Raw genomic sequence first — 23362 nt, 5'->3', positions numbered from 1 at the left:
CAGCTTCTGCTGATGCTGATACGGCCATGTTTGTGCGGGGCATCCTGGGAGCGGTGGTTTTCTGTCTACCCTGGCGCATACCAACAGCATGAAACTCTCAGAACGGGCACAACGAGCCCCTTTAAGGGCCTCTTGAAATCGAGCAAACTTTTGTGTACAACATCAAGCACGAAATAAATGGAAAAATAAATCGAAAAACAGCACATCCGGTCACCATCTTGGAGTCGAAATCTAGTTTCCGACTCCGGGCTAAGGGGAGGTTCGGGAACCCGGTTGCTAGGCAACGTGAACCCAGCCGTTGTGGTCTCACACAGAGATTAAGTTAATAAATTCTGTTCTTTCTGACCGGGAACCGATGGGAGAGAGTGGTCCAATCACATCATCGGAAGCGACGTTGCTAGGCAACACTGTAAAGTTGCCCAGGACTTGGAAGCCAAGCAGTTGTTTTCACTGGAAAAGAAGGGAATTCCAGTTTAAATGGAGGTTGCTAGGCAACATCTAATCTCTGTTTTCTGGGAAAGAAGCCAGAAACCGACTCACAGAAAAATACATTCCTTACCAAAAAAAAAAAAAAAAAAAAAAAAAAAAAGAAAGAAAGAAAAAAGGAAAGAAAAAGAAAGGAAGGAAAACAATAATAACAAAATAATAACACTAAATATATAAAAACAGTGCAGTAGAAATGTGTGGTATAGTCAAGGAAACTGTCAGCATTGCAGCGAATGGCATGAGCCAAAATGAATGTAAAATGATCTGGAAAATTACATCAAACATATGTGTGGACAAATATTTATTAAATAGACCTCACTAATGTAGAAAGATACAAAGCCGTGAAGGCACACAGCCTTAAATTCCAGTCCACAGCAGATACAGTCCCAGTCTACAGAGAGAGTTCTAGGACAGACAGGGTTGCACAGAGAAACCTTGTCTCGAAAAATAAAATAAGAAAAGGAAAGAAAAAAAAATACACAAAAGCGTTTTAAAAACGTGGGTGGTAGGGATCCGAACTCAGCCCACATGCTTACGCAGCCAGCACTTTAGCAGCTGAGACATCGCCCCAGTCATTGGTTTTTGGTGTGTCTTCACCGCCCCCAATGCAGCCTTAATCTGTGTTAGCAATGGCTGTCCTGGAACTTTCTTTGTAGATTAGTGAAGCCTCCCAGAACTCAGAGACCTGCCTCTACCTCTAGAGTGCTGGGATTAATGATGCTTGCCACCAGCCTCCTGGCAGGAACAAGCTTTTGTAACCCCAATGCTAACCCATAAACTAAAATTTCCCGCGGCGAATTTTGTTTCGTTTCAAGAAATGCTCCTGACTCTGTCTCCCAGGTGCTGGAACTAAAAGCACTCATTGTTCCATTTTTAAGACTTATTTATTATGTGTAAGTACACTATAGCTGTTTTCAGACACACCAGCAGAGGCATCAGATCCCACTACAGATGGTTGTGAGCCATCATGTGGTTGCTGGGAACTGTGGTTGTGGGAATTGAACTCAGGACCTCTGGAAGAGCAGTCAGTGCTCTAACCACTGAGCCATCTCTCCAGCCTCGCTCATAAAATTTTTAAAGTTTCATTTATCTATCTGCCTATCTATCTGTTTATTTGTGTGTTTGGCAGGAGATTGGGGAGAGTACATCAGGTTGGCCTTAGGGGATTGTGTAATCATGTACAAGCTTTAAAATTATTGTCTGTGTCTGTTTCTTCCATTTACAGAGTATATTTGTTAATTATCCCTTAGGAACTATAGAAAACAAAATTCAGAATAGAAACATCCAAAAATACTTTAAAATATTTTGTAGCATCTAGAGAGACAGCAGTGAAGAGCACTAGCTGCTCTTTCAGAGAATTGGTGTTCAATTCCTAGTACCCACAATTCCTAGCACCCACAATTATTCTTGGCACCCACAATTCCTAGCAGCTCAACTCAAGCGCCAAGGTATCTAACACCTTCATACAGACAACTGTTAAGGCAATACACCAATGCACATGGAATAAGAATAAATAAATCATTAAAAATGTTGCTTTCTAGTATGTTTAGTAAAGAAGGTTATTGCTCTCAAACATACCGTAATCAAGCAGCTGAAATGCTGCCTCAGGATTCACAGAATCAGCAGGCTGTGGCAGTGGCAACATTGGGGAAGATCGAGGGTAAGGACCAAGGCCAGCCTGGGCTACGAAGAAAGATTTTGTCTCAAAACAAAATTCTTTTGTTTTATTGTATCATTTGAAGTATTCCATGAGAAATCTAATATTTGCCAATGGAAAATTGTTCAAGTCCTTGCACTTACAGAAACTAATTATAAAAAAAAAAAATTAGGAAGGCTGAGATGGGGTTGGAGAGATGGCTCAGCGGTTAAGAGCACTGACTGCTCTTCCAGAGGTCCTGAGTTCAAATCCCAGCAACCACATGGTGGCTCACAAGCATTTGTAATGGGATCTTGGTGCCCTCTTCTGACGTACAGGCATGTATGCAGGCAAAACACTGTATGCATAATAAATAAATAAACCTTTAAAAAAAGAAGAAAAAACAAAAAGAAAGGCTAAGACTTTGGAAAAAGAATCAGAAGTTCAAGGCCACATAGTAAGTCCCAGGTCTACATGGATTACAGGAGACCATGCTTCAAAAACACACCAAACACCAAACCATAAGAGGAAGAAAGGAAAGCAAAGAGAAAGAATGAGAGAGCCTGCCATTTGCCATTCCAGGTCATCCTGACCTACAGACTGCAACTCTCCCAGAAAATAGAAAAGACATAAAGCTGTAGACATACTATTTTAAATTAGAAAATAAAAATTTATTTTTATATCATCATCATCATCATCATTATAGCGAGTGTATGAATGTCAGCGTTGTGGAGTGGGTTCTCTTCTTGTACCCTGAAGATTCCAGGGGTGAAAGGCAAAAAGAACGCTTTGGAAGTGACAGTGATCATATTTGTGAAAATCCGTCCCGGAACCGCGGTACTGCGTTCTGTTGTTGCAGGGAAAGAAGTTTTCGGTGCTTCAGCTTTCTACACGATACAGCATCATAGGCATGAACTCGTTACAGAAATTGTGTGGTTTTCATGATGTTGGAAAAGAAAGGTTCTCTTCTGCCTTTTACTAATAACAAAAAACAACCATCTCATTTGGTGGTTACTAGGCAACGCTGCCTGGATCAAACCACTCTGAAAAAATTGAGAGGGCGCTTCCGAGTTTTGAAATAGAAATCATTGTGAATGGTGGTTGCTAGGCAATACCTGAGCATACCGCCATCTTTGATTGGGGCAAGGTATTTACCACTGTGGAATGAAAAAAAGCCACGCTGACTGTCGTTGCCAAGGCAATGCCTTAGCACTGTCTCCATCTTCAACCAGTTGCTAAACATATATATTACAGCACACAATGAGGTTGGTAGGCAACACCTTGGCACTATCACCGTCTCCAAAACTAGAGCCTTCATTCTCGTTATACAAAAGATATGAAGCTGTCTGGGAACAACTCGTGAATGCTTGGCAAGCAGGACTTGTCGCCATCTTTGTTAGGGTCACGATAACTTCCGGCCGGGGCGGAAAAGACTCCAGTCGGAGGGGCTGAGTGGATGAAGGCAGGAGTTCGGTCACCCCGCTTCTCGCCCTCGGGCGGCTCCGGTCAGCAGGCCGACTGACTCTGGCTACCCGCATGCTCCCAGATCCACACCGAGAGTTTGCAAGGGGGGTGACTTCCCGGGTGCGGGCTTCGAGATGGGGGATGAGGGGCCAGGAAGCACGGTGCATTTGCTGTGCCTCGCAGCCTCGAGCGGGGTTCCCCTGTTCTGTCGGAGCAGCAGCGGCGGCGCCCCCTCCCGTCAACAGGTGGGGGCATTCGACTCCTGCGTCTAAACAAGGGGTTCAGGGATCTGGGACTGCATCTCCTGCACGGATTAGAGGCTCCCCGCCTTTAGCTGTCATGGGGGACTAATAAGTCTGGCTTCCTGAAGAACTTTGGGGGCATATGGGGAGATTGCAAAGGAACGAGTGGGATCTCCATTGGGGAGGTCTTGGGAGCTACTACAATGCTCCCCCACTTCCTCAGCTCCCTTTCTCTGTCATCGGCTCTCTCAACGGAGTCCACATGTTCGGCCAGAATCTGGATGTGCAACTGAACTCTGCAAGAACAGAGGACACAACCGTAGTGTGGAAGAACTTCCATGACAGGTCCCTTGGCGGGAGCAAGGGAACAAGATCTGAGCAGTGTGGTTCCTGGTTTAGGTGATCCCAGAGATCTGCCAGTGGTAACTCGGCTGCGGGGAATCCTTGAGAAGCTCCTCACCCCCTCTCTGATCCCTGATTGTCAGGATGTAGCGAACAGTGTAGGGATCGCTGGGAGAAGCGCCCGGCTCCATTTCCCAGGCCTGACCTCATTTCTTGCTTCTCATCTTTCACCCCCGCAGCATCACCCTCATCGTTCTGTCGTCTGAGGAGGGCGCCTCTGAGCTGAGGCTGGAAAGAATGCTCCACATGGTGTTTGGGGCCATGGTGAGACTGGGCCCTCTTGTCTCCAAAACTCAAGAGAACTGCACTCCCACCCCACCCCACCCCCGTCCAGACCCATGCATTTTAATTTTATTTTTCTCGCATCCAAACCTCAACCCTCCTCCCTCATACTTTAGGAGTCCAGGAACCAGACCTCCTCCTTCACACGCAAGGATGCAGATCTGGCCTTCCTCCCACACCCATCCAAGCACTGTCCTCTCTGACTAGGTGCTAGTAAGGATCCCACGATCCCATGTGACTCTTCCAGGTTCTCATTGTGGGACTTGAGGAGCTGACCAATATCCGGAACGTAGAGAGACTGAAGAAAGAACTGAGGGTGAGGCCGGGGTATGTGAGTGCAGTTAGAATCCCTACACTGTGCCCGTTTGTCTGGAACTACAGTTCCCAGTAGGCACTGGGAAAGCATGGGTTCTTGGAGAGCTTGTTTAACTCTGGAGCTGGCCCCAGTTTTCTCTGGGTCGATCTGGGCCCACTTGGGTCCTAGACACCCCGTTTTTCCTCTACCAGGCCAGCTACTGTCTCATCGACAGCTTCCTGGGGAATTCAGAGCTCATTGGGGACCTGACCCAGTGTGTGGACTGTGTCATTCCTCCAGAGGGGTCTGTCATACAGGTATTGGGGCATCTATAGAAGTAACGTGTCCCCATGGTTGTACTTAGCCTTCCTTTGTTTTCTCCCTCCCGACATTGTCCTCTTATCCCTGGAATCACCTTTTACCTGAAACTCTAAGAGGACTGTCTTCACCAGGGTACACTGACTGTTCACCTGCAGCCTCCACATCTCCAGCTCCTCCTCACAAGCTCCCTGCCTCTGTCTGAGCATCTCTCCCCCTCCCACACCCACCCAAGCTTCCCTTCTCAAAGCTATGCCTCTCCCGGCAGTGTGTCCTGACCTCAGAGCTTCCGTAGGTCAGGATTGTCAAAACTATTGGCATTGCAGGGCCTCCTGGAGCAGGCCTGTCACCCCAGCTACTCTGGAGGCTGAGGAAGAGGATGCAAAGTTTAAGGCCTGTCAGGCGTGGCAGTGAATGCGTGACTCAGTAATTCAGTGTGGCCCTGCAGGAGAGCTGCCAAGTGAGCATGCTCAAAGCCTTGGGTTCCATCCCCATAACTGAAAGAGAAATAATTTTTTAAAAAATAAAATAAGTAATTAGAATATGGAGAATTGAGAATGCTAACTGGGGCTGGAGAGATGGCTCAGTGGTTAGAGCACTGACTGCTCTTCCAGAGGTCCTGAGTTCAAGTCCCAGCAATCACATGGTGGCTCACGACCATCTGTAATGAGATCTGATGCCCTCTTCTGGCGTGTCTGAAGACAGCTATAGTGAACTCAAACAAATAAATCTTTAGAAAGAGAGAGAGTGCTGAGGAACGGGAAAGCTAAAGCATTCCTGTTCACAGGGTTTGAAACATTGCATACTGGAATGTCTCTGGTCTCATGGCTGCTCTTCCCCTCCATGCCTAGCCGGGAATGTCCCTTCTTGTGCTGACATCTGACCCTTTCTTCAGGAAACCCTCTCAGGGTTCGCGGAGGCCACTGGCACGGCCTTCGTCAGCCTGCTGGTATCAGGCCGAGTGGTGGCAGCGACTGAGGGCTGGTGGCGCCTAGGCATGCCTGAAGCTGTGCTTCTGCCCTGGCTGGTGGGGTCCTTGCCACCACAAGCTGCTCGTGACTACCCAGTGTACCTGCCACACGGGAGCCCCACGGTGAGTGGGCGGGGCCGGGGTGGGGCTTCCAGCGGGGCGGGGCCATACTTAGCCCTATACTGCCCCCTGCTATAGGTCCCGCACCGGTTGTTGACATTGACGCTGCTGCGGGGTCTGGAGCTGTGTCTGCTGTGCGGGCCGCGCCCGCCCCTCGGCCAGCTGGACCCACAGGTGAGGCTGCCTGTCGCTGTGCTCCTGCACGTGCCCTCTGTGAGCGCCACCTGCTGCGTGCAGGCCCTGGCCGACCAAGCTCCACTAGGGACCAGCCCCGACCTTGCTCCCATCTCGCCCTGGTAGTTGCTGGAACGCTGGTGGCAGCCTCTGCTAGACCCCCTCCGGGCCTGCCTGCCACTGGGCCCCAGGGCACTACCCGACGGGTTCCCGCTGCACAGCGATATTCTTGGGTAAGGCTGGATGGTTGGGCCCTGCGCCGGGAAGGCCATTTGCTCTGCCGGTTCCCCACCCTCTGATAGTGCTTTTCCCCAGTCTGTTGTTGCTCCACTTGGAACTGAGACGCTGCCTCTTTACCGTGGAGCCCTCGAAGGATAAAGGTGCGTGGGGAAGCAGTGAGTGGGAGGGCCTTGAGCCAGAAGTCACCTAGTCAAGGTGCTCACTTTTCTCTAGAGCCTTCCCCTGAGCGGCGTAGACGCCTCCTTAGAAATTTCTACACGCTGGTGGCCACCAACCACTTCCCACCAGGTGAGTGGTAGACATGGATCCCGCGGCATGCGCACCCTGAGGTAGAGAACCCACCACATGCCTGAGTTGCCCATCAACCTACTTAATTCCAGACGTCTCCAGCCTGTGTTTTTACAGTACGCACTGGTTTTAGTCTGGGCATTTTGTCCCCACAATTGGAATTTCAGCCCCGCTGTAGCCAAGGCAGAGTGACCACGACTCTGAGGCCAGCTTGGGCTAGCCAGTACCTCAACAGAACTGAGGACTTACTGCGATGCTAGGCGGCAATGCTGAGGCAGCCACGCCTGTGCCCTCCACAGCGCTGGGCAGAGCCGTGCCCAGGCCGAGGCAAGTGAGGAGCCTGCAGGCTCCACGTTGGAAGCTGTCTCAGGTCCCTAAGGCCCCCATGAGACACAGGCAGGGACCTAATGGTGCCCAACCAGATAAAGACCTCAGAGCATGCAAAACTGGAGGCCAGCACTTGGGAGTAGGGTGTGGTCCTCAGGAGGGTGACGCCAGTGCGGTGAGGGCACTGTGTCACCTGTGTGTTATGTCTGAGGACAGACAGCACAGGCGACAGCAAGGCTAGGCGGTTAGAGGCTGATCTGGGGGTCACTGTGAAGAAATGGGCTGGGCTGAGGGTGCTGGGCCCTGCCGAGGACACTACTGCTCACCACAGCCCTTCCTGTCCCTCCTCAGAACCGGGGCCTGCAGAGAAACAAGAGGATACAGTCCACCCGGCCCAGACGCCCAGGGCCTGCTATCTGGTGCTGGGGCCAGGCATGGGGTGGCAGCTGGTGGCTGTTCAGCTAGGGCTACGGCTGTTGCTGTTGGTGCTGTCCCCTCAGAGCCCCACCCATGGGCTGCGGAGTCTGGCCACCCACACGCTACAAGCCCTCACCCCGCTCCTTTGATCACTTAAGGTGGGCAGGCAATAGATGGGGTAATGTTAGCGTCTCTCTGTTTATTCGTTCACAATAATACACGGCTCCTGGATGGGGAGGGAGAGAGGGAGGGGGGAAAGGGTGACAAGGAGGGAAGGGGAGGGGAGGAGGTACCTACTTCCCCGGCCCCTCTCCCCTCTGTGCTTCGGGGGACAAGGGAAGGAGGGTGCTTCCCTTGACCCCCCTAGAATGTAAACAGCAGCAGATGAACAAAAATAAAATACAAAAGGCCAGAGGAAGCTCCCAGGCATGCCCCCACCCCTGGGGTCTTTGCTGTCACCACTGGAGGTCCCCTCGCTGTCCCCCTCCACCACAGCTGCCTCCATCCCAGGGCTGCCTGGCATTGGCCATATCCCAGGGCAAGTCCAGGGCTCAGAACTGCTGGGCCAACAGCTCACACAAATGACGGGAGACAGGCTCTTTGCTGGTGCGCAGGGTTAGGCGGTACATCTGTGTGGAGAGGAGGGAGCCCAACAAGGGGTACAGAGTCAGAGGGTGAGAGGATAATGAGAGACACAGGAAGGAGGGCTGGGCACAGGGAACGTGGGGTCACTGGGAGGTCCCCCTGCAGCACTCACTTGGGCCTGGGCGTTGGGCTCCAGCCGAAGCAGACACCCCACCTGCAGGGCTTTCGTCTGGATGATTCCAGCACCCACAAAGTTCTCAGGATTGGGATCCACATTGTCCAGAAGAGCAGAGCCAAACCCCAGAAGCTAGAAGAGCATGGATATTAGAGAAGCAAAGCTGATAAGTCCCCAGGATAGTGCAGGCTAAACCCTCATGTGTGAGAACTGGTCCATCCAGCGGCCAGCACCCGTAAACACCTAGTCTCTCTCACCTTGGCCTTAGTAACTTCAGCGTCCATGGGGTGGTTGGCTTTGAAGATTTTCTGTGCCTCCTGCAGGGGGCTGGGAGGTTGAAAGCACTGTCAGGTAACTGAGGCCCCGCCCCTCGGCCCCGCCCCGCCCCTCGGCCCCGCCCCTCACAGGCTCAGCTGCTTCCAGCGCTGGAAAAAGTCTTGGGCCGCCATCTCTGTGGGCTGGAAGAATTTGTTGATGGTCACTGGGAGCTTCAGAGTGAGGGACTGGGCGGTGCCACCGTACCTGAGCAGATGAGGAGCAGCTCAGCCAGGCCCCATCCCCGAAGACCCTACCTCATTGCCCCACACCCCAATTGGTGTTGCTCCCACTCACCGGAAGCGCACCGACAGCAGTGGTGGCGTTAAGAAGTCTCGCAGACACTCAATGTTGAGTACTTGCTGCACCTGTGCACCACCGTCCACTTGTGCAGCTACACGCTTGGTCTGCACCGCCAGCTGTGGCCCCATAGTCAAGGAAGCCAGAGACAGCTGCGGCACAACTGAGGCAGCCCAAGCCCAGGTCAGCTAGAGGCTCTGGGCCAACTGCAGACGCACCAACACCTAACCCCTTCCTCCTGAGGAATCTGGGACACCTAGGAATGTCCTGCCTCCAGTGAGCAAAGAGCCACATGAGTCCTTTAGCCTCCGGTGCAAACTAGGTACAAGAGATGTCCTGAGGGGCAGATGAACTCACCCAGCACCAGAACATGTCTGTTAGTGACTTCACAGGTATGGCTGGTATCTACACCCACCTACCCTGCCCTACTTCACACAGCTGTCTACCCTGGGCTCTGGGAAGGTTGAACAAAGCAGAGGGGGAAGGGCTAGTTGTAGCCTCACACATTCGGACTCAGCCATATGCAGGGGAGAGGGCCTGGGTCTGCCATACACCCCCCAGGACGTCCCAACTGCTCATTCAAAAAGCGGAGGTGTGTGCCTACACTCAAGCACTTGGAAGGCAGACAAAAGACTCACCTTGATTCAAGGCCAGCCTGGTCTATAGAGTGAGTGGAGGTTAGCGTAGGCTATACTAAACAGTTTCAAAAACAACAAAAGATCCTCAGAAGCAGAAAGAGAATCTAACCCAGGAGGGCTAGGAGGCAAGTCACTCAGCTGATGCACTGCGGGGCCAACACTGTAGGCATCCCGGGTGAACCTGAGTGCAAGGGCCACACACAACATCAGCAAAGGTAAGGTGCCTGGCAGGGGACCTGGTGCGCTGGAGGTCATACATCTTCCATGTTGGCTTAGAGTCACCTGTGCCAGAGGACAGAGGCTTACCTACTATGCACAGTTTTAGAAGTGACCTAGGTGGTCTGTTTCCCAGGGACATACAGTGGTGGATTGGGGCACAAGAGCACAGGATATGAGTCTGGAGGTCCCCAGGGTGGACCACGGTGGGCACGAAGTTCTGGAACTGCACAGAAGTCTTGTTGCCATAGAAGAGATACATGCGGCCTGCGGCAGACAGGGAGGGCTCCATCCAAGTTCCTCTGACCCTATACCCTGCCACCAGCCCAGCCAGGGCTGCCAACAACCCCCCCAGCACCCCCTTTCCACCTCTGGGCCACCAGGACATACCCAGGTTCTGCCGGAACTCAGACTTGACTCCAATCTGCAGCAGCTGGTTCTCAAACAAGACCCCACTATTCTTACACACGAACCTAGGCAGGTTGGTAGGAGTCAGAATGAGAGGGCTCCTGACCGCCCGCTTTGTGCTCCCCACCTGTCCCCACTCCCCTGCCCACCTCTCCCAGAACTCACTTATTCAACAGTTCATCCGCTTCTGGAATGGGAGGGCCTATGTCCTCAGGACCTGGGCTGGGGGAGAGGAAGAAGTTAGGTGCGTAGGGGGCTGGGGGCTGGAGCAGAGAGGCAGAGGCAACACTCTGAAGGCAGATCCCCAGAACCTACAGGCCAAGCTTCCCAGACACCCTCACTTATGGGAGTGGGACCCTTACAGAGGGATCTCCCAAGAACCCCAACTTTCACTATTTTCTAGCCCCTACATTTGCCAATCATCAGGAACCCCTAAAGCCCACCCTGGGGACATCCATCAACCCAAAGCCACAGGCCACCCCTTACTCAGCAGCTGGAGCTGGGTCAGCCAACAAAGCCATGGGGCTCTCAGGGGCAGGGGGCTCCAGCTCGCTGGGCCATCCAATCCCAGAGAAGACAGGTGTGGCAGGCAGCCAATCCCAGAGAGGCAGCAAGAGGGCCAGGGAAAGAGAGGCAAGAGGAAGGAGAGAAGGAAGAGTGGGCTGAGACACAGCTTTGGGAAAGGACAGCAAAGGGCAGCTGGGGCAGCAGAGTCCAGATGGAAAGGGGTGGGTCTGAGCAGGACAAGGACAGGAGGTACCTGAGGAAGGCCTCCTCGGGGGTGGGCCCCAGGCTGGGCTGTGCAGTGGGGCCGTCAGAGAAGACATCCACCAGGAGGTTCCCGCCTGCAGGAGCCGGGGGTGCAGCAGGGGGAGGGGCTGCCCGCAGCCCCAAGAGGTCCGCGGAGGGTGAGGGGGTTGACTACAATCAAGGTAAGACAGGGCGTAGGTGAGACAGGACAGGGCACAGTGGACCCGGCCTCGGCACATGGTTTATAACAGTGCTCACCACTGTGCTGGGGGTGGGCTCCACACCCCCATTGATGTCATTGCTGCTGGTGTCCCTGCGGCTGTCATCCAGGGCACTGGCTGCCCCAGGGCCCTTCTTGCGCTTCAGCTTGGCCAAGATAGATGACTCCCGCTCAGGAAATGGGGGCATTTCTTCTAGTACTGTAGCCTGTGGGCCAGACAAGAGGTCAGGGGCACTCCTTGCCCAAGAGGGTGGGCGGTCCCAGGGATGGGGGCATAGGCTCTGACCAGAACATCGGTGCTGGCTACGGAGCTGAGGGTGAGGTACTCCACTGCCCGCTGCTGTAGCTCCACGTCGGCATTGCGCAGCTGGGAGCCAGCACGCAGAACCCCTTGGATGGTGGCCTTGGTCTCAGGGAAGAGGTTGATGAACTTGATGTAGGTGGACAGCAGCAGTGCGCGAGTGGCCACGCTGCACAGGTGGAACTTGGAGTGCAGCAGCGAGAACTGCACGGGGGGGCTGTGAAGGACAAGGCGTCAGCAGACGTGCCCGCCCCCACACTCCCCAGACCCCTTAGAGGAGGCTCCCTCACCTAGAGCGTGGGTCCCCAGCAATCAAGTTCCCAAACTCTCCAAGGATGTAGCCACCGACCTTCACCATGTTCTCATGACAGGCTGGGGCCTGGAGGGCCTGTGAGGAAGTGAGAGAAGGCCAGGTGAGGGTCAGACATGGGGAAACTGAGGCAAGGGGGAGATGACTCGATGGCACAGTGTGACAGAATCTCCTACATGTACCATACTTCTAGTTCTCGATCCCCAGCCACTGACACAGTTTAGTCATGTCCTAAAAACTGTGGGAGGTGGACCTACCTGGACAAGGGAGGGCACTAGGAGATGTGTTATCCTGGATTACTTCCTGGACAGCCAGGAGTAGCTTCCACCCCATGTTCCGTGTGTACACGTGTGCACACAGGACTGCAAGCCCGTGTGCAAGGATATGAAGGCCAGAAGATGTCAGGGATCTTCTTCAATCAATCCCTACCTTATTTTTTGAGACAGGGTCTCTCACTGAACCCAGAATTCCCATTTTAGCTAGCATCGCTGGCCAGCCAGCCCCCAGGACCTGCCTGTCTCTGCCCCACAGTGCTGGAGTTACACACACACACACACACACACACACACTCAGCTTCTGCAGGACTGTGGGACCGAAAGCCTGACTCATAAGTAGGCACTTAACCACTTAACCCAGCCCAGCCACACAATCTTGTCCTGACTGAAACCCTGAGCCCGTGAAGCTCTGCACAGGGAGGGATGAGGGGTCAGCTCTCCTGCAGAGATTTGCACAGATGCTGTGTATACTTCATGCTGGGACTGTCCCAAAGCTGCAGCTCCCGTGGCCCTTGGGTAACTCAAGGTTGGAACGGAACAGAGCAGGCCCTGCTGGTGTGGCACACGAATGCCCAGCTGCTCTTGACCAGCCGCTGAGCTCCATTACGGGGTCAAAGTGAAGGCTGCTAACCTCAAACACTGTCTTTGCAGCATAACCCTGGACATCATCACGGTTGGTGACAATCTGCAGCACGCGGTACCACACCTCCTCGCTCACATAGTCGCCTGCGATGCGGATGAGGTTGAGGATGGTGTCCACATACCAGCTGTAGTCCACTGCATACTTCTCAGCCAAGATGGCTACCTTCAGCACCTGTGATGGGATGGTAATGTGTGAGTGGATGGTTATGCCCACGGGAGGTGACTACTGCCATTCCTGGATCTATGATCATGGCCCCAACTTAACACCCAGGGGCTCCCCTTCCCCAATCCCCTCTATTAGACTCAGTATTCTTAACTGTTAGTCTTCTCCCCTTAGATTTAGAGGTCCAGTCCGAATACTCCTCCTTCCAACCTAAGGGGCCAGACCCCAGCCTCCTCCCACAAACCGAGCTGTTCAGCCCTGTCCTCTAGACGCACAATCTCCTCTCGGATGGCATAGTCAGCAGTCTCCAGGTACCGCAGCATCTCGGACACAATCTGCTTGGCATTGCTCCGGTCACACATGGCATACAGGAGATCAGCCGCCCGCTGCCTCACACTGACGTCCCGCTCAGTCTGAGGAAAAAAGAGCAAGAGCAAGCTGGGATCTACGCTGCACTGGGCCCACTGTAGGGCCACCAAGCAGCAGGCCGCCACATCCTGAGTGGGGCAGAGGGCTGTACCTTGAGGGCATTAATAACAGTATCAATGTGGGTCTTGACAGCCTCATGAGAGAACTCGGAGCTGGCCAGCGTGCACATGCTCTCCAGCGCCAGGTAGCGCAGGTTGGTCTCCCGGTGCTGCAGGAACTGGCCCAGCTGGTTGCAGGCACGGACCAGGAGGTTGGGCTCACTGCCAGGCACAAATGAAGTGGAGACGGAAATGAGGTGCGAGCCTAGGATCCAGCCCCTCGCTCCTGCCCACCCCAGCATCCTACCGTGTTCCCCCCAGGAGCCCTCAGGAGCCACACAGTGCTAAGCACCAGAACGGGTCCGGCCAGTGGAGACCAGCCCTGACTTCAACCCTCAGGGTGCGGGATTGAACCAACAAGATATGTCGTGATTCTGCATCCATCTGAAGGGACCATTTGACACCTGCCCTCTTCCCAAGCCCTGCTGTCCCTCAGACCCTTCCTCGGGCCAGCAGCCCACACACCTGTCATAGTGGATGATGAGGCTAATGGTCTCAAAGAGGATAGCATTCTTGGCATTGGAGTGCTGCACCTTCTTGGACTTGGGAGGCTCCTGAGCCTTGTTGAGCACAGTCTCAAGACACTCCACTAACCGCCCTTTCACAGCCGCATCCTCTGGGGAGAGGGAGGTAAGTGGCTGAGCCCTCTGTTCAGTGGGCTCCAGAGACTGCAGCCTGCTCTAGCTCTCACCCGCCATGGAAGGGGCCCAGCTGCCTTCAAGCCTGGCAGTGTGGGCTGGGCCTCTGCCTTCTGATGCAGAGCAGTAATTTCTAGGTCTGGGCTCCCACTCACCCCATACTGACTCTGCTGGGAATGAGTCTCCACTCTTAGGAGCCTCAGTTTCCCTTTCTGCCACACTGAAGTTCCTTAGGTTTCTCAGAGAAGTAGAGGAAACCCAGGAGCCTACCCCAGAGCCACCATGGAGCTTCCCCAAGGAGCTCCCAGAGAGACCAAGAGACAGACTCTGAGCTACAGCCTCAAAGGCCACTGTACACTACCTGGGTGCCAGGGGTTAAGAGTTTAACAGAAAGAAAGCTCATCAGTGTCCCCAAAGTCCCTCACTACTGTGGACACCAGCGGCCAGGACAGCGGCCAGGCAGAGTGGGGCAAGAGTCCCTTCTGTAAAGAAGGCTTAGTAACCAGCTCATTCCACAGAACGGAGGCTGTGAGAAAGTAGTGGGTCCAAGACAGGATGAGCTGTGCCGCCCCAGGTGCTGCACAGGGCGGACACCAGGCCCCTGTGGAGTCCGGAGGCATAGCCATGCTCCCACAGGCCTTACCTGGCGGTGGGTAACACTGTAGCAACCGCAGTAACTTCACAGAGAGCCAGGGGGCGGGGACAAAGTAGTAGGTGTAGTCCTGGAGGTCAGTGGAGGCTGAGGACACAATCTGCGGGAGGAAGGAGTGACAGGGTGGAAAAGGCAGAGGGGCCTGTCCCCTGAAGACACCAGGACACCACAGGAGTCAGGTTAGAAAGGAGGGGGAAGCCAAGGCCTGAATACAGAGTGGCTAAGGGTGGGGTCAGAACTCAGCCTGACAGTCTCAAAGTCAAGATCCTCCTGCTCCATCCTCGGGAATGTGTGCACTGTGCCCCAGCACCCCACTGACTTTTCCAAGCAATGAGGTCACAGTGGAGCCAAAGTCTCTGCTAGGTCCCTGTGTGACAGTCCCTAGGGGAGGCTAGAGCGGCTCTACTTACTCCTGGGCTCTGCCTCTTACAGCCTTAGCGGCCATAGTTCCTGCATCCTCACCCCGGAGGAACTACCACAGGGCCAGGAGCTGGTCGGTGGAGGTCGGTGGAGGCTGAGGACTAATCCTTCCTCTGCCCCTGGTCCAGTATCGGTCAGATCGTATGACGATCACTCCTCAAGGTGACCTCCTCCAACTTCACCTCAAAAAGCCTTCTGCAAGCTGGGCAGTGGTGGCAAAAACCTTTAGGCCCAGCACCTGAGGCTGAAGCAGGCAGACTGTATGAGTCTGAGGCCAGCCTGATCTACAAAGCTAGTTCCAGGACAGCCGACGGAATCCTGTCTCAGACAACAACAAAACAAAAGTCAAAAAAACAAAAGACCCAACAACGTTTTCCAGGAAGCCTTCCGCACAGTGACCACGAGTAGTAGGCTGACAGTGACCTCATTTCTGTTCCCTGTTGGGCCTGGCACTTAATACATTCAGATGTGTGGTAACAAGGCGCTGGGGACAGAATGAATGACAGGCACAGGTGCTCCTCCCCAAGGATCTGAGACACTTATGGCCTCCCAGACAGTATCTTCTTTTCTTTCTTCTTCTTCTTCTTCCCTCTTTTTTTTTTTTTCCTGAGCCTCCATTTGGATTGCCATCCCCCAGAAGCTCTCCTGTCTCCCAAACTGGACTAGGACCTCCACATGATCCCACGATGCTGGGCTCGATCCATGGTGCACAGCCCTTCTTGTCCTTCAGTCTGTGACTGAGTCACCATCCCTGTCACACTCCTCTCGGCAGGACAGGGCCACCTTAAGGTCTGACTCAGATATACAGAGAACCAGGCACACAGAAGCCTTGGGGTGCTCTGAGAACAGGGGTGGTGGGAGGCAAAGGAGGGACGTGTAGACAAAGAGGAGGAAGAGCAGGCAGGGGAGCTGTCAGCGCCTCAGTCACAGCAGCCGTGCGGCACACCGCACTGACACAGCCCCTGAACCAGGCAGGGAAAGAAGCACAAAAAGTGAAGCCATTTGTCTGCGGACACAGCTTTTAAACACAGGCTGGCTCTTGCCTTAAGGGAAGGGAGGAGAAACAGGTATCACACAGAGGAGCCAGGCCCTCCCACAGCCAGTATGACCACACACTCACCCGACTTAAGCGGGACACAGCTAGAGAGATACAGGTCTTGAAGTCGTCTGGATTCTTCTTGCAGAGACAGGTGATGAGGCTGACGGCAGCTGTGACCACTCCCTGCAAGGAGTTCAGGCATGAGGGACTTCATGCTGGGTGTCACTGGGAAGGCCCTGGCATCAGGATAAATCATCTCAAGAGTCGGGAGCAGGGTGGGCTACTGGAAGTCTTGGGTGGGGTAAGTCTTTGAAAGACAGGCAGACAATGGGCCTGGCTGTGGGATCTTTGGGCCCAGAAACAGTCGAATAGAAAAGGCGCTGCATCCGAGATGAGGACAGTCCCAGGCAGCCACGGAGTTAGGGAAGGAGGAAGGTTTCTTGAAAATTAGGCAAAGCAAACACCACACTAAGGGCATGAGATGTGGGTCGTAAAGACGGGAGAGAGATGGGGTCCCTGGCAGACGCCGAGGCAGAGGCTTCAGGAACTCGAGGACGGGGCATCCGGGCATCTCACCATGTGCTGATCGTTGAGCAAATGCACCACACGTGCCGTCCACTCGCCCATGGGCACCAGGTCGGGCGAGGCCTTGTAGAGACGTAGTAGGCATAGGGCTGCACTCTGCTTCACACTGTCCATGCTGTCTCTGTGGGGACACCGCAGGGCACTCAGGGCTCCATGGCTCCAGTGCACCCACCATCCTATGTGACTAGGATAGAACACGGGCAGCCAGGGCAACCCCAAAGCCTGGACACGGCCCTGACTCTTCCAGGGACTCTGTCTCCACATCTACAAAACATCTGGCAGGCCAGGCAAAATGCGCAGGCCGGGCCGGCTGCATCACGAGCACCTCCGTGCCCAGCACTGCTGTAGACTCTGGAGACGAGCAGTCACACTGTGGAACACATCTGTGCACTGAAACCTTGCCTGCATGGTCTGGATGCCTCTGATGAGTCAGGAAACAGTTCTCCTTGAAGTCTCAGAGGCGCTGCCCTTCCATCCAGGACTCCAGGCTGACAACTTTGGACTTCTAGCCTCTTCCACTATAATCAGGGCCTCAAGAGCCAAGGCTGCCCTTCAACTTCTGCTCCTTTGGCCCCATCTACCCAGGGCTGAGATTACAGGTATGCGTAATTATAAGAAGCCGAGGCCGCAGCCCAGGCTTCATACACACTAGGCAATTACTCTGCCACCCTCCGGTTATGCCTTGGCTCTCTGGCTTTCTCTTTAATAATGGATCTTGAGAACTTATTCATCAGTTGACTGATTGGGTCTTTTAATCCAGGCTAGTCTGGACACACACATACCTTTGGTTTTTTTTGTTTGTTTGTTTCTTGAGAAGGGGTTTTTCTGTGTAGCCCTGACTATCCTGGAACTCACTCTGTAGACCTTGAACTCTCAGAGATCCACCTGCCACCCGAGTGCTGGGATTAATGGCAGGTGCCTCATACCTGGCTTGGAACTCACTCTTTAGCCAAGGAGCACCTTCAACTCCTGATCCCTTATCTACATTCAGACTGAGACACGTACACCACTATACATGGTTTATTCGGTGCTGTGGATAGAGGCCAGGGCTTTGGTACGCTAGGTGAACACTCCGCCAATGGAGCTCAGCCCCAGCCTTCTTCCATCTATCAACCCTCCAATGAAGAGGGTAGATTGGTAGACTCCTTTGTCTTCCTGGGTGTCTCCTGATCAGTAACTGTGAAGCCAGCAGAGGAAGACCGTGTGCTGCTCAGGCTGGGTCCAATAACGCATGAAGATTCAGCCAAGTAAGAAAGACGGACACAACTGCGGACCCTGACCCAGCTGACTTCAGGGAAGCAGGAGGGAAGAGGGTAAAGCCAGAGAGCATGCAACAGTCTCTGTGGGGCCCTGTACACATCTGGTGCACACAAGCACACATTCACATAAAAATAATTATTGTTTAAAGCTGTGTTAAGTTGGGGCTGGTGACACACATCTGTCATTCAAGGATGACAGTTAAATCTACCAGCCAAGACAACAGAGTGAGTTCAAGGTCAGGCTGGCAACTGAGCAAGACCTTCGCCCCACCCATTTTGAGACTGTCTCTTACCATGGAGCCCTGGCTAGCCTAGAACTCAATATGGATTACAGAGTAGCCTCACATTCACATGAACCTGTCCTGAGTGCTGGGTTACAGCACGTTCCACCATGCCCAGTAAGACCTTGTCTTAAATAGATAGAAGGGTCAAGGCAAGAGAGGAGGGGGCTCAGTGGTTAACACACACTGCTCAGGACCAAGTTGGCAGTTCACAGCCACCTGGCTAACTCCCAACAGTGGGCATCTTATTCCTGTTCCTGACCCCTAAGGATACCTCTACTCAAATGCACGAACTCAGACAGACAGACAGACACACACACACACACAACACACACACACACAAAGAGTTTAAAATAAGCCAAATTTGTTGAGGTTTGGTCTGTTGCTATGAATTGTAATGCTAAATACAGGACACCAAAATCGGGTTGCCCTCTGAGACCCTCACCTACACTAAGGGACGCCATGTAACCTTGCCTCCCAGGCTACCCCTGATTGGTCAATAAAGATGCCTACAATCGTAGCTGGGCAGAAGAGAAAGATAGGCAAAGTTCTGATTCCCAGGGCTTAGGGGTCTGAAGCAGAGGCCATGAAGAGAAAGGAGAGAAAAAAGTCACCATGGGTAGGTGGCTCATGGGCACATGTCCACGGCCAGCCCCTTGGAGAGGAGCAGCCCGGGTGGCACGTGGAGAGTCCTGTCTCAGGGTTACCACAGGGAAGTAGACAAAACAGCAGAGAGAGCTGACATCTACCCAGCTCCAGTGCTTGAAGGCTTATTGTAAGGATAAAGGTTCTGTGCCTTTTATTTAGGAACTAAAGGATCTAAGGAGGGTGGAAACCCCCGAATTTTACTATAACACAAATCTTTAAAATAAGGAAAGAAGGGAGTCTGGAGATAGATTTGGTGAGACAAACAGGCATAACATTTGTGAAGCTGAGGCAGAGGTTGGAAATATAAAGACAGTATGGGCTATATAGTGGTTTGATCCCTGGCTTTTACAGGGCTGACCCCCCTCCTTAAATAAACAAACGAAATCCTGTCTCAGAAAGAACCAACCCGGGCCAGGGATGATGGCACACCACGTTAATCCCAGCACTCGGGAGGCAGAGGCAGCGGATCGTTGTGAGTTTGAGGCCAGCCTGGTCTACAGAGTGAGTTCTAAGACAGCCAGGGCTCCACAGAGAAACCCTGTCTTGAAAAACAACAAAACTGGGCTGGAGAGACGGCTCAGAGTCACTGAGCACTGACTGCTATTCCAGAGGTCCTGAGTTCAATTCCCAGCAACCACATGGTGGCTCACAAGCATCTGGAATGAGATCTGATGCCCTCTTCTGGTGTGTCTGCAGACAGCTACAGTGTGCTCATATATAATAAATAAATAAATAAATCTTTTTTTTTTTTTTTTTTTTTTTTTTAAGGATGCTGTATGCTTGTCTAAATTCAGAGGCTAGGGAGCAGGAAGGACAGTTGAAAGTCATGCTAAGTTACCTAGTGACTTCAAGGCCGGCCCAGGCTGTCCTGGGCCATCTCAACAAGCAAATCAAACCAAAAGCACACAAGCAATCAGCCTGGCTCCCCAGTGAGAGCCTAGCTCACACTTTAGTTTAAAAGTGTTAACTAATGAATTAGGAGACAGGATCTGGCTGTCCATCAGATCCCATTACAGATGGTTGTGAGCCCCCATGTGGTTGCTGGGAATTGAGCTCAGATCTCTGGAAGAGCAGTCAGTGCTCTAACCACTGAGCCATCTCTCCAGCCCCCAGTCTTAAATTCTTAATCCTCCTGCCTCCATTTCCCCAGTACTACACCCATAATGGCCCTTTAATCCTTCTCCTCCTGTATGCCGGACCATCCTCTAGCCTTACCTGGACACAACAGCACACTGGGCCACCTCAGGACCCACCTTCATGATGCTTCTCCCCCGTTTACAGCCTCCCTCCTCGGGCACAACATACATGCACAGTGCACACACACGTGGGCAAAACACCCGTGCACACAGAACAGAAATGACACATCTTTGAAGGGCCCTGCCTGGCTTACACTGCTTCAAAGGTGAACTTGGGGTGTTTGGTGACCCAGGCAGGATGAGGCAGCTGTGGAGGTTGGGCCTGCAATCCTAGCATTAAGTCAGAGAAAGCGAGAGGATCAGCTCACAGCCAACCTGGGCTACATGATACCCTGTTGCAAACAAACACAGAGCAGGCTGGCAGCCAACTCTGGTTGCTCTGTGACAAGGATGGAGACAGGTAATTTTGCAGTTCCCAGGGGCGTTTATTTCTAGGACACCTACACTTTGATGTGTGGTTTCCCACAGCCTCTACTTGGACAAGCTTTTCTTTCCTCCCAGAGGCTACGTTCCTCCTCCACCCAAAATACAAGACCCAGCTCTGCCAGCTCACAAAAAGCTTTAGAAGCCCAGGCTGCCCGAGACCTCCTCTGTCAGGGTTGCCTGCTCCTAGCTGGGCCTCCATTCACCTCACTGACTGGCTAGCTTAAGACTCCATTAGCTAATAGTAACTCTTGCTCCTTTGTTCTTTTTGACACAGGGTCTCCCGTGAAGCCCAGGCTAGCCTCAGACTGTCATAGTTCTCTTTCCTACAGCTTCACTACACCCAGATCAGCCACTTTCAAGAACACCAGCAGCACCTCATCTACACAGCCAGAGATAGAAATCTCACCTCTTTGCAGCAGCCACAGTGATTTTCCTAAAAGACAACACTGCTTCTGCCATTCAACTGCCTGACAGACACCAGTCACCCCAACTTCCACAGGAAGCAGAGGCAGACTCCCCAAAGTCTCTCCCATGTTCACTATCCTCTATCCACAGAGATTCCCTGGCGGACCACACCTACACCCAGAGCCTTAGCACCTGCTGGCCTTTTATAGAAGGCACCCACATCCCCAGTGATCATTGACTCCTGACTGTTCTAGAACGTTACCCGTCACCTCCTGGAGAACCCCTTCTGACTTGTCAATGGAACAGAGTTGCAGAGGTGGCTCAGTCCAGAGCACTGGCTGCTCTTCCAAGGACCCAACTTTGATTCCCAGCACCCGTGTCAGTTAATGCTCAACTTCCCGTGATTCCAACTCCAGAGGATCCCATGTGCTGGCCACCTGCACTGAGGTGCACCTGGACTGGTGTGCACCTGCACTGAGGTGCACCTGCACTTAGGTGCACCTGCATTGAGGTACACCTGCACTGGTGTGCACCTGCACACAGACACACACCTAAATTTAAAATAAGTCTAGGGGGCTGGAGAGATAGTTCAGTAGTTAAAAAAACACTGGCTACTTTTCCAGAGAACCCAAGTTCAATTACCAGCACCCACATGGCAGCTCACACTGCCTGTAACTCCAGTTCCAGAGGATCTGACATCCTCACACAGACATGCATGCAAGTAAAATGCCAATAAATGTTCATATAATAAAAATAAATAATTAAGGGGGGGGGAAGAATGCCTCACAATTTTTTTTTTTTTTTTTTTGGTGATACATTTTAAATGATTTTTCACTCTATGTGCCTGGTGTTTGCCCACACATGTCTGTGTGAGGGCATCCAATCCCCCTGGAACCAAAATTACAGACAGTTTGAGCTGCTACATAGGTGGTGGGAATTGAACCCAGGTCCTGTGGGAGAGCAGCCAGTGCTCTTAACCACTGAGCCATCTCTCCAGTTTCATAAATAAGTTGAAAACCTAGAAAACGCTGGGTATAGTGGTGCACATTTTAACCCCAGCATTTGGGATGCAGAGGTAGGCGGATCTCTAAATTCAAGGCCAGCCCAGTCTACATAAGTGAGTTCCAGGACAACCAGGGCTATATACAAAGAACCCGTCTTAAAAATCAAACAAAAAGGATTTGTTTCCACAGTGTCGTATGTAGCCCAGGTTGGCCTAGAAACCACTGACTTAAGAGCTGACCTTGAACGTCTGCTCCTCTTGCCTCCATACATGGTGTACAGTGCCAAAGTCGGGGGAGCCCCGGGTCCTTTGCATGCCAGGCAAGCACTCGCTATCAGCAGAGCCACAGCTGCAGCCACCTGTGCCCTGCAGGTGCCCTGGCACTTGGGGACACATGATCTCCTGCCACTGCGGCTTTGAGAAGCAGAACCATGTTACAAACAAGTGGAGACTGCTCAGGAAACCACAGCCGAGAAGCCTCCTGAATTAGTCAGACCACACAGTGGACCAAAGCAGTCCGAAACTCCTGCCTCTCCTCACCCAGCAGACACTGCAACCACTGGACACCTTCCTGGCTGTGACACTGAGACTGTCCACCTCTGTTGGTGGCACCAGAGTCAGACATCCGTGCTGCAGGCACAGGGCAGATGCTGTCTTCTAAATAAGATGAGGGAACGAGTCACTGCATCTGTAGGAGATGCTATCGCTGTGTCTCAGACACGAGACCACGGGGTGGGGATGGGTCCTTACACCTTAGGCAGCCTGGTGACATGAGAGAGGCAGAGACACTGCGGTCTAAAACCCAGGTGGGAGAACCTATGCTGGTGCCATAAACAAAGCTCTCACTCCTGCTTTTGCCCTGCCGTCCCCAACGTCTTACCCAGCCACCAGGATTCGGGGAATGTCGGCGGCAAAGGCCTCGCCCATCTCACGGCTGCCCACATTGGCAATACAGTGCAAGGCCAGGCACATGAAGGTGGGGTTGCGACTGGCCAGGTCGTTCTTGATAGCGTTGTTGATGAGCCGGATCAGCTCTGAGTTCGAGTTCACCAGGACTGAGATGAACAGGTAGCCCTGTGGGGCAGAGAGGGGACAGCTGTGGCACTGTGACTAAGGAACACCAGACTGGTATGCAGCAGTGCAGACCCAGCCCTTCTTCCCTCAGATTCAGGGATCCAGACTCCAGCCTCCTCCCTCTGCCCTGTAGACTCCAGCCTCCTCCCTCTGCCCTGTAGACTCCAGCCTCCTCCCTCTGCCCTGTAGACTCCAGCCTCCTCCCTCTGCCCTGTAGACTCCAGCCTCCTCCCTCTGCCCCGCAACCATC

The 23362-nt window shown here is 53.0% G+C and overlaps 2 protein-coding genes across 3 annotated transcripts in view; one reads left to right on the top strand and one right to left on the bottom strand.

Moving 5' to 3' along the window:
* The first annotated feature begins 3568 nt into the window (after positions 1-3568).
* Positions 3569-7848, top strand: FUZ (fuzzy planar cell polarity protein). 2 transcript variants are annotated; one of them, XM_080908476.1, is made up of 11 exons: positions 3575-3831; positions 4052-4173; positions 4410-4494; positions 4760-4828; positions 5020-5124; positions 6021-6218; positions 6294-6389; positions 6516-6622; positions 6705-6769; positions 6843-6917; positions 7596-7848. In XM_080908476.1, exons 1-11 carry the CDS (start codon positions 3721-3723, stop codon positions 7808-7810), a joined length of 1248 nt encoding a protein of 415 aa, XP_080764602.1. In that variant the 5' UTR covers positions 3575-3720; the 3' UTR covers positions 7811-7848. The 2 variants fall into 2 exon arrangements, with proteins under 2 accessions (XP_080764603.1, XP_080764602.1); XM_080908477.1 differs by lacking the exon at positions 4052-4173 and having other exon boundaries at positions 3569-3831.
* Positions 7836-23362, bottom strand: part of AP2A1 (adaptor related protein complex 2 subunit alpha 1) — a 28877-nt gene continuing 13350 nt past the window's right edge. Inside the window, exons 4-24 of the mRNA XM_080909271.1 lie at positions 22919-23112; positions 16812-16941; positions 16317-16418; positions 14768-14876; positions 13952-14102; positions 13480-13648; positions 13235-13372; positions 12786-12968; positions 11860-11957; positions 11555-11786; positions 11307-11474; positions 11059-11219; positions 10785-10850; positions 10464-10520; positions 10281-10363; positions 10066-10157; positions 9034-9155; positions 8827-8943; positions 8679-8748; positions 8419-8553; positions 7836-8290 (exon numbers count right to left, since the gene is read on the bottom strand). Of these exons, the coding sequence (XP_080765397.1) occupies positions 8213-8290; positions 8419-8553; positions 8679-8748; positions 8827-8943; positions 9034-9155; positions 10066-10157; positions 10281-10363; positions 10464-10520; positions 10785-10850; positions 11059-11219; positions 11307-11474; positions 11555-11786; positions 11860-11957; positions 12786-12968; positions 13235-13372; positions 13480-13648; positions 13952-14102; positions 14768-14876; positions 16317-16418; positions 16812-16941; positions 22919-23112 (2655 nt within the window). The 3' untranslated portion in view covers positions 7836-8212. The remainder of the gene's footprint in view (positions 8291-8418; positions 8554-8678; positions 8749-8826; positions 8944-9033; positions 9156-10065; positions 10158-10280; positions 10364-10463; positions 10521-10784; positions 10851-11058; positions 11220-11306; positions 11475-11554; positions 11787-11859; positions 11958-12785; positions 12969-13234; positions 13373-13479; positions 13649-13951; positions 14103-14767; positions 14877-16316; positions 16419-16811; positions 16942-22918; positions 23113-23362) is intronic.

This window comes from Micromys minutus (assembly GCF_963924665.1).
Source record: "Micromys minutus genome assembly, chromosome: 32".
NCBI lineage: Eukaryota > Metazoa > Chordata > Mammalia > Rodentia > Muridae > Micromys > Micromys minutus.
Note: the sequence above shows the minus strand (reverse complement) of the source record. Positions and strands in the feature narration are given on the sequence as shown.

What these genes read in the sequence shown, in the direction of transcription:
- FUZ (XM_080908476.1), top strand. Translation starts at nt 3,721, where the DNA reads ATGGGGGATGAGGGGCCAGGAAGCACGGTGCATTTGCTGTGCCTCGCA. An exon ending in GCGCCCCCTCCCGTCAACAG is followed by an intron (nt 3,832 to 4,051) that starts GTGGGGGCATTC and finishes CCACTTCCTCAG; the next exon opens with CTCCCTTTCTCTGTCATCGG. An exon ending in CACCAACCACTTCCCACCAG is followed by an intron (nt 6,918 to 7,595) that starts GTGAGTGGTAGA and finishes GTCCCTCCTCAG; the next exon opens with AACCGGGGCCTGCAGAGAAA.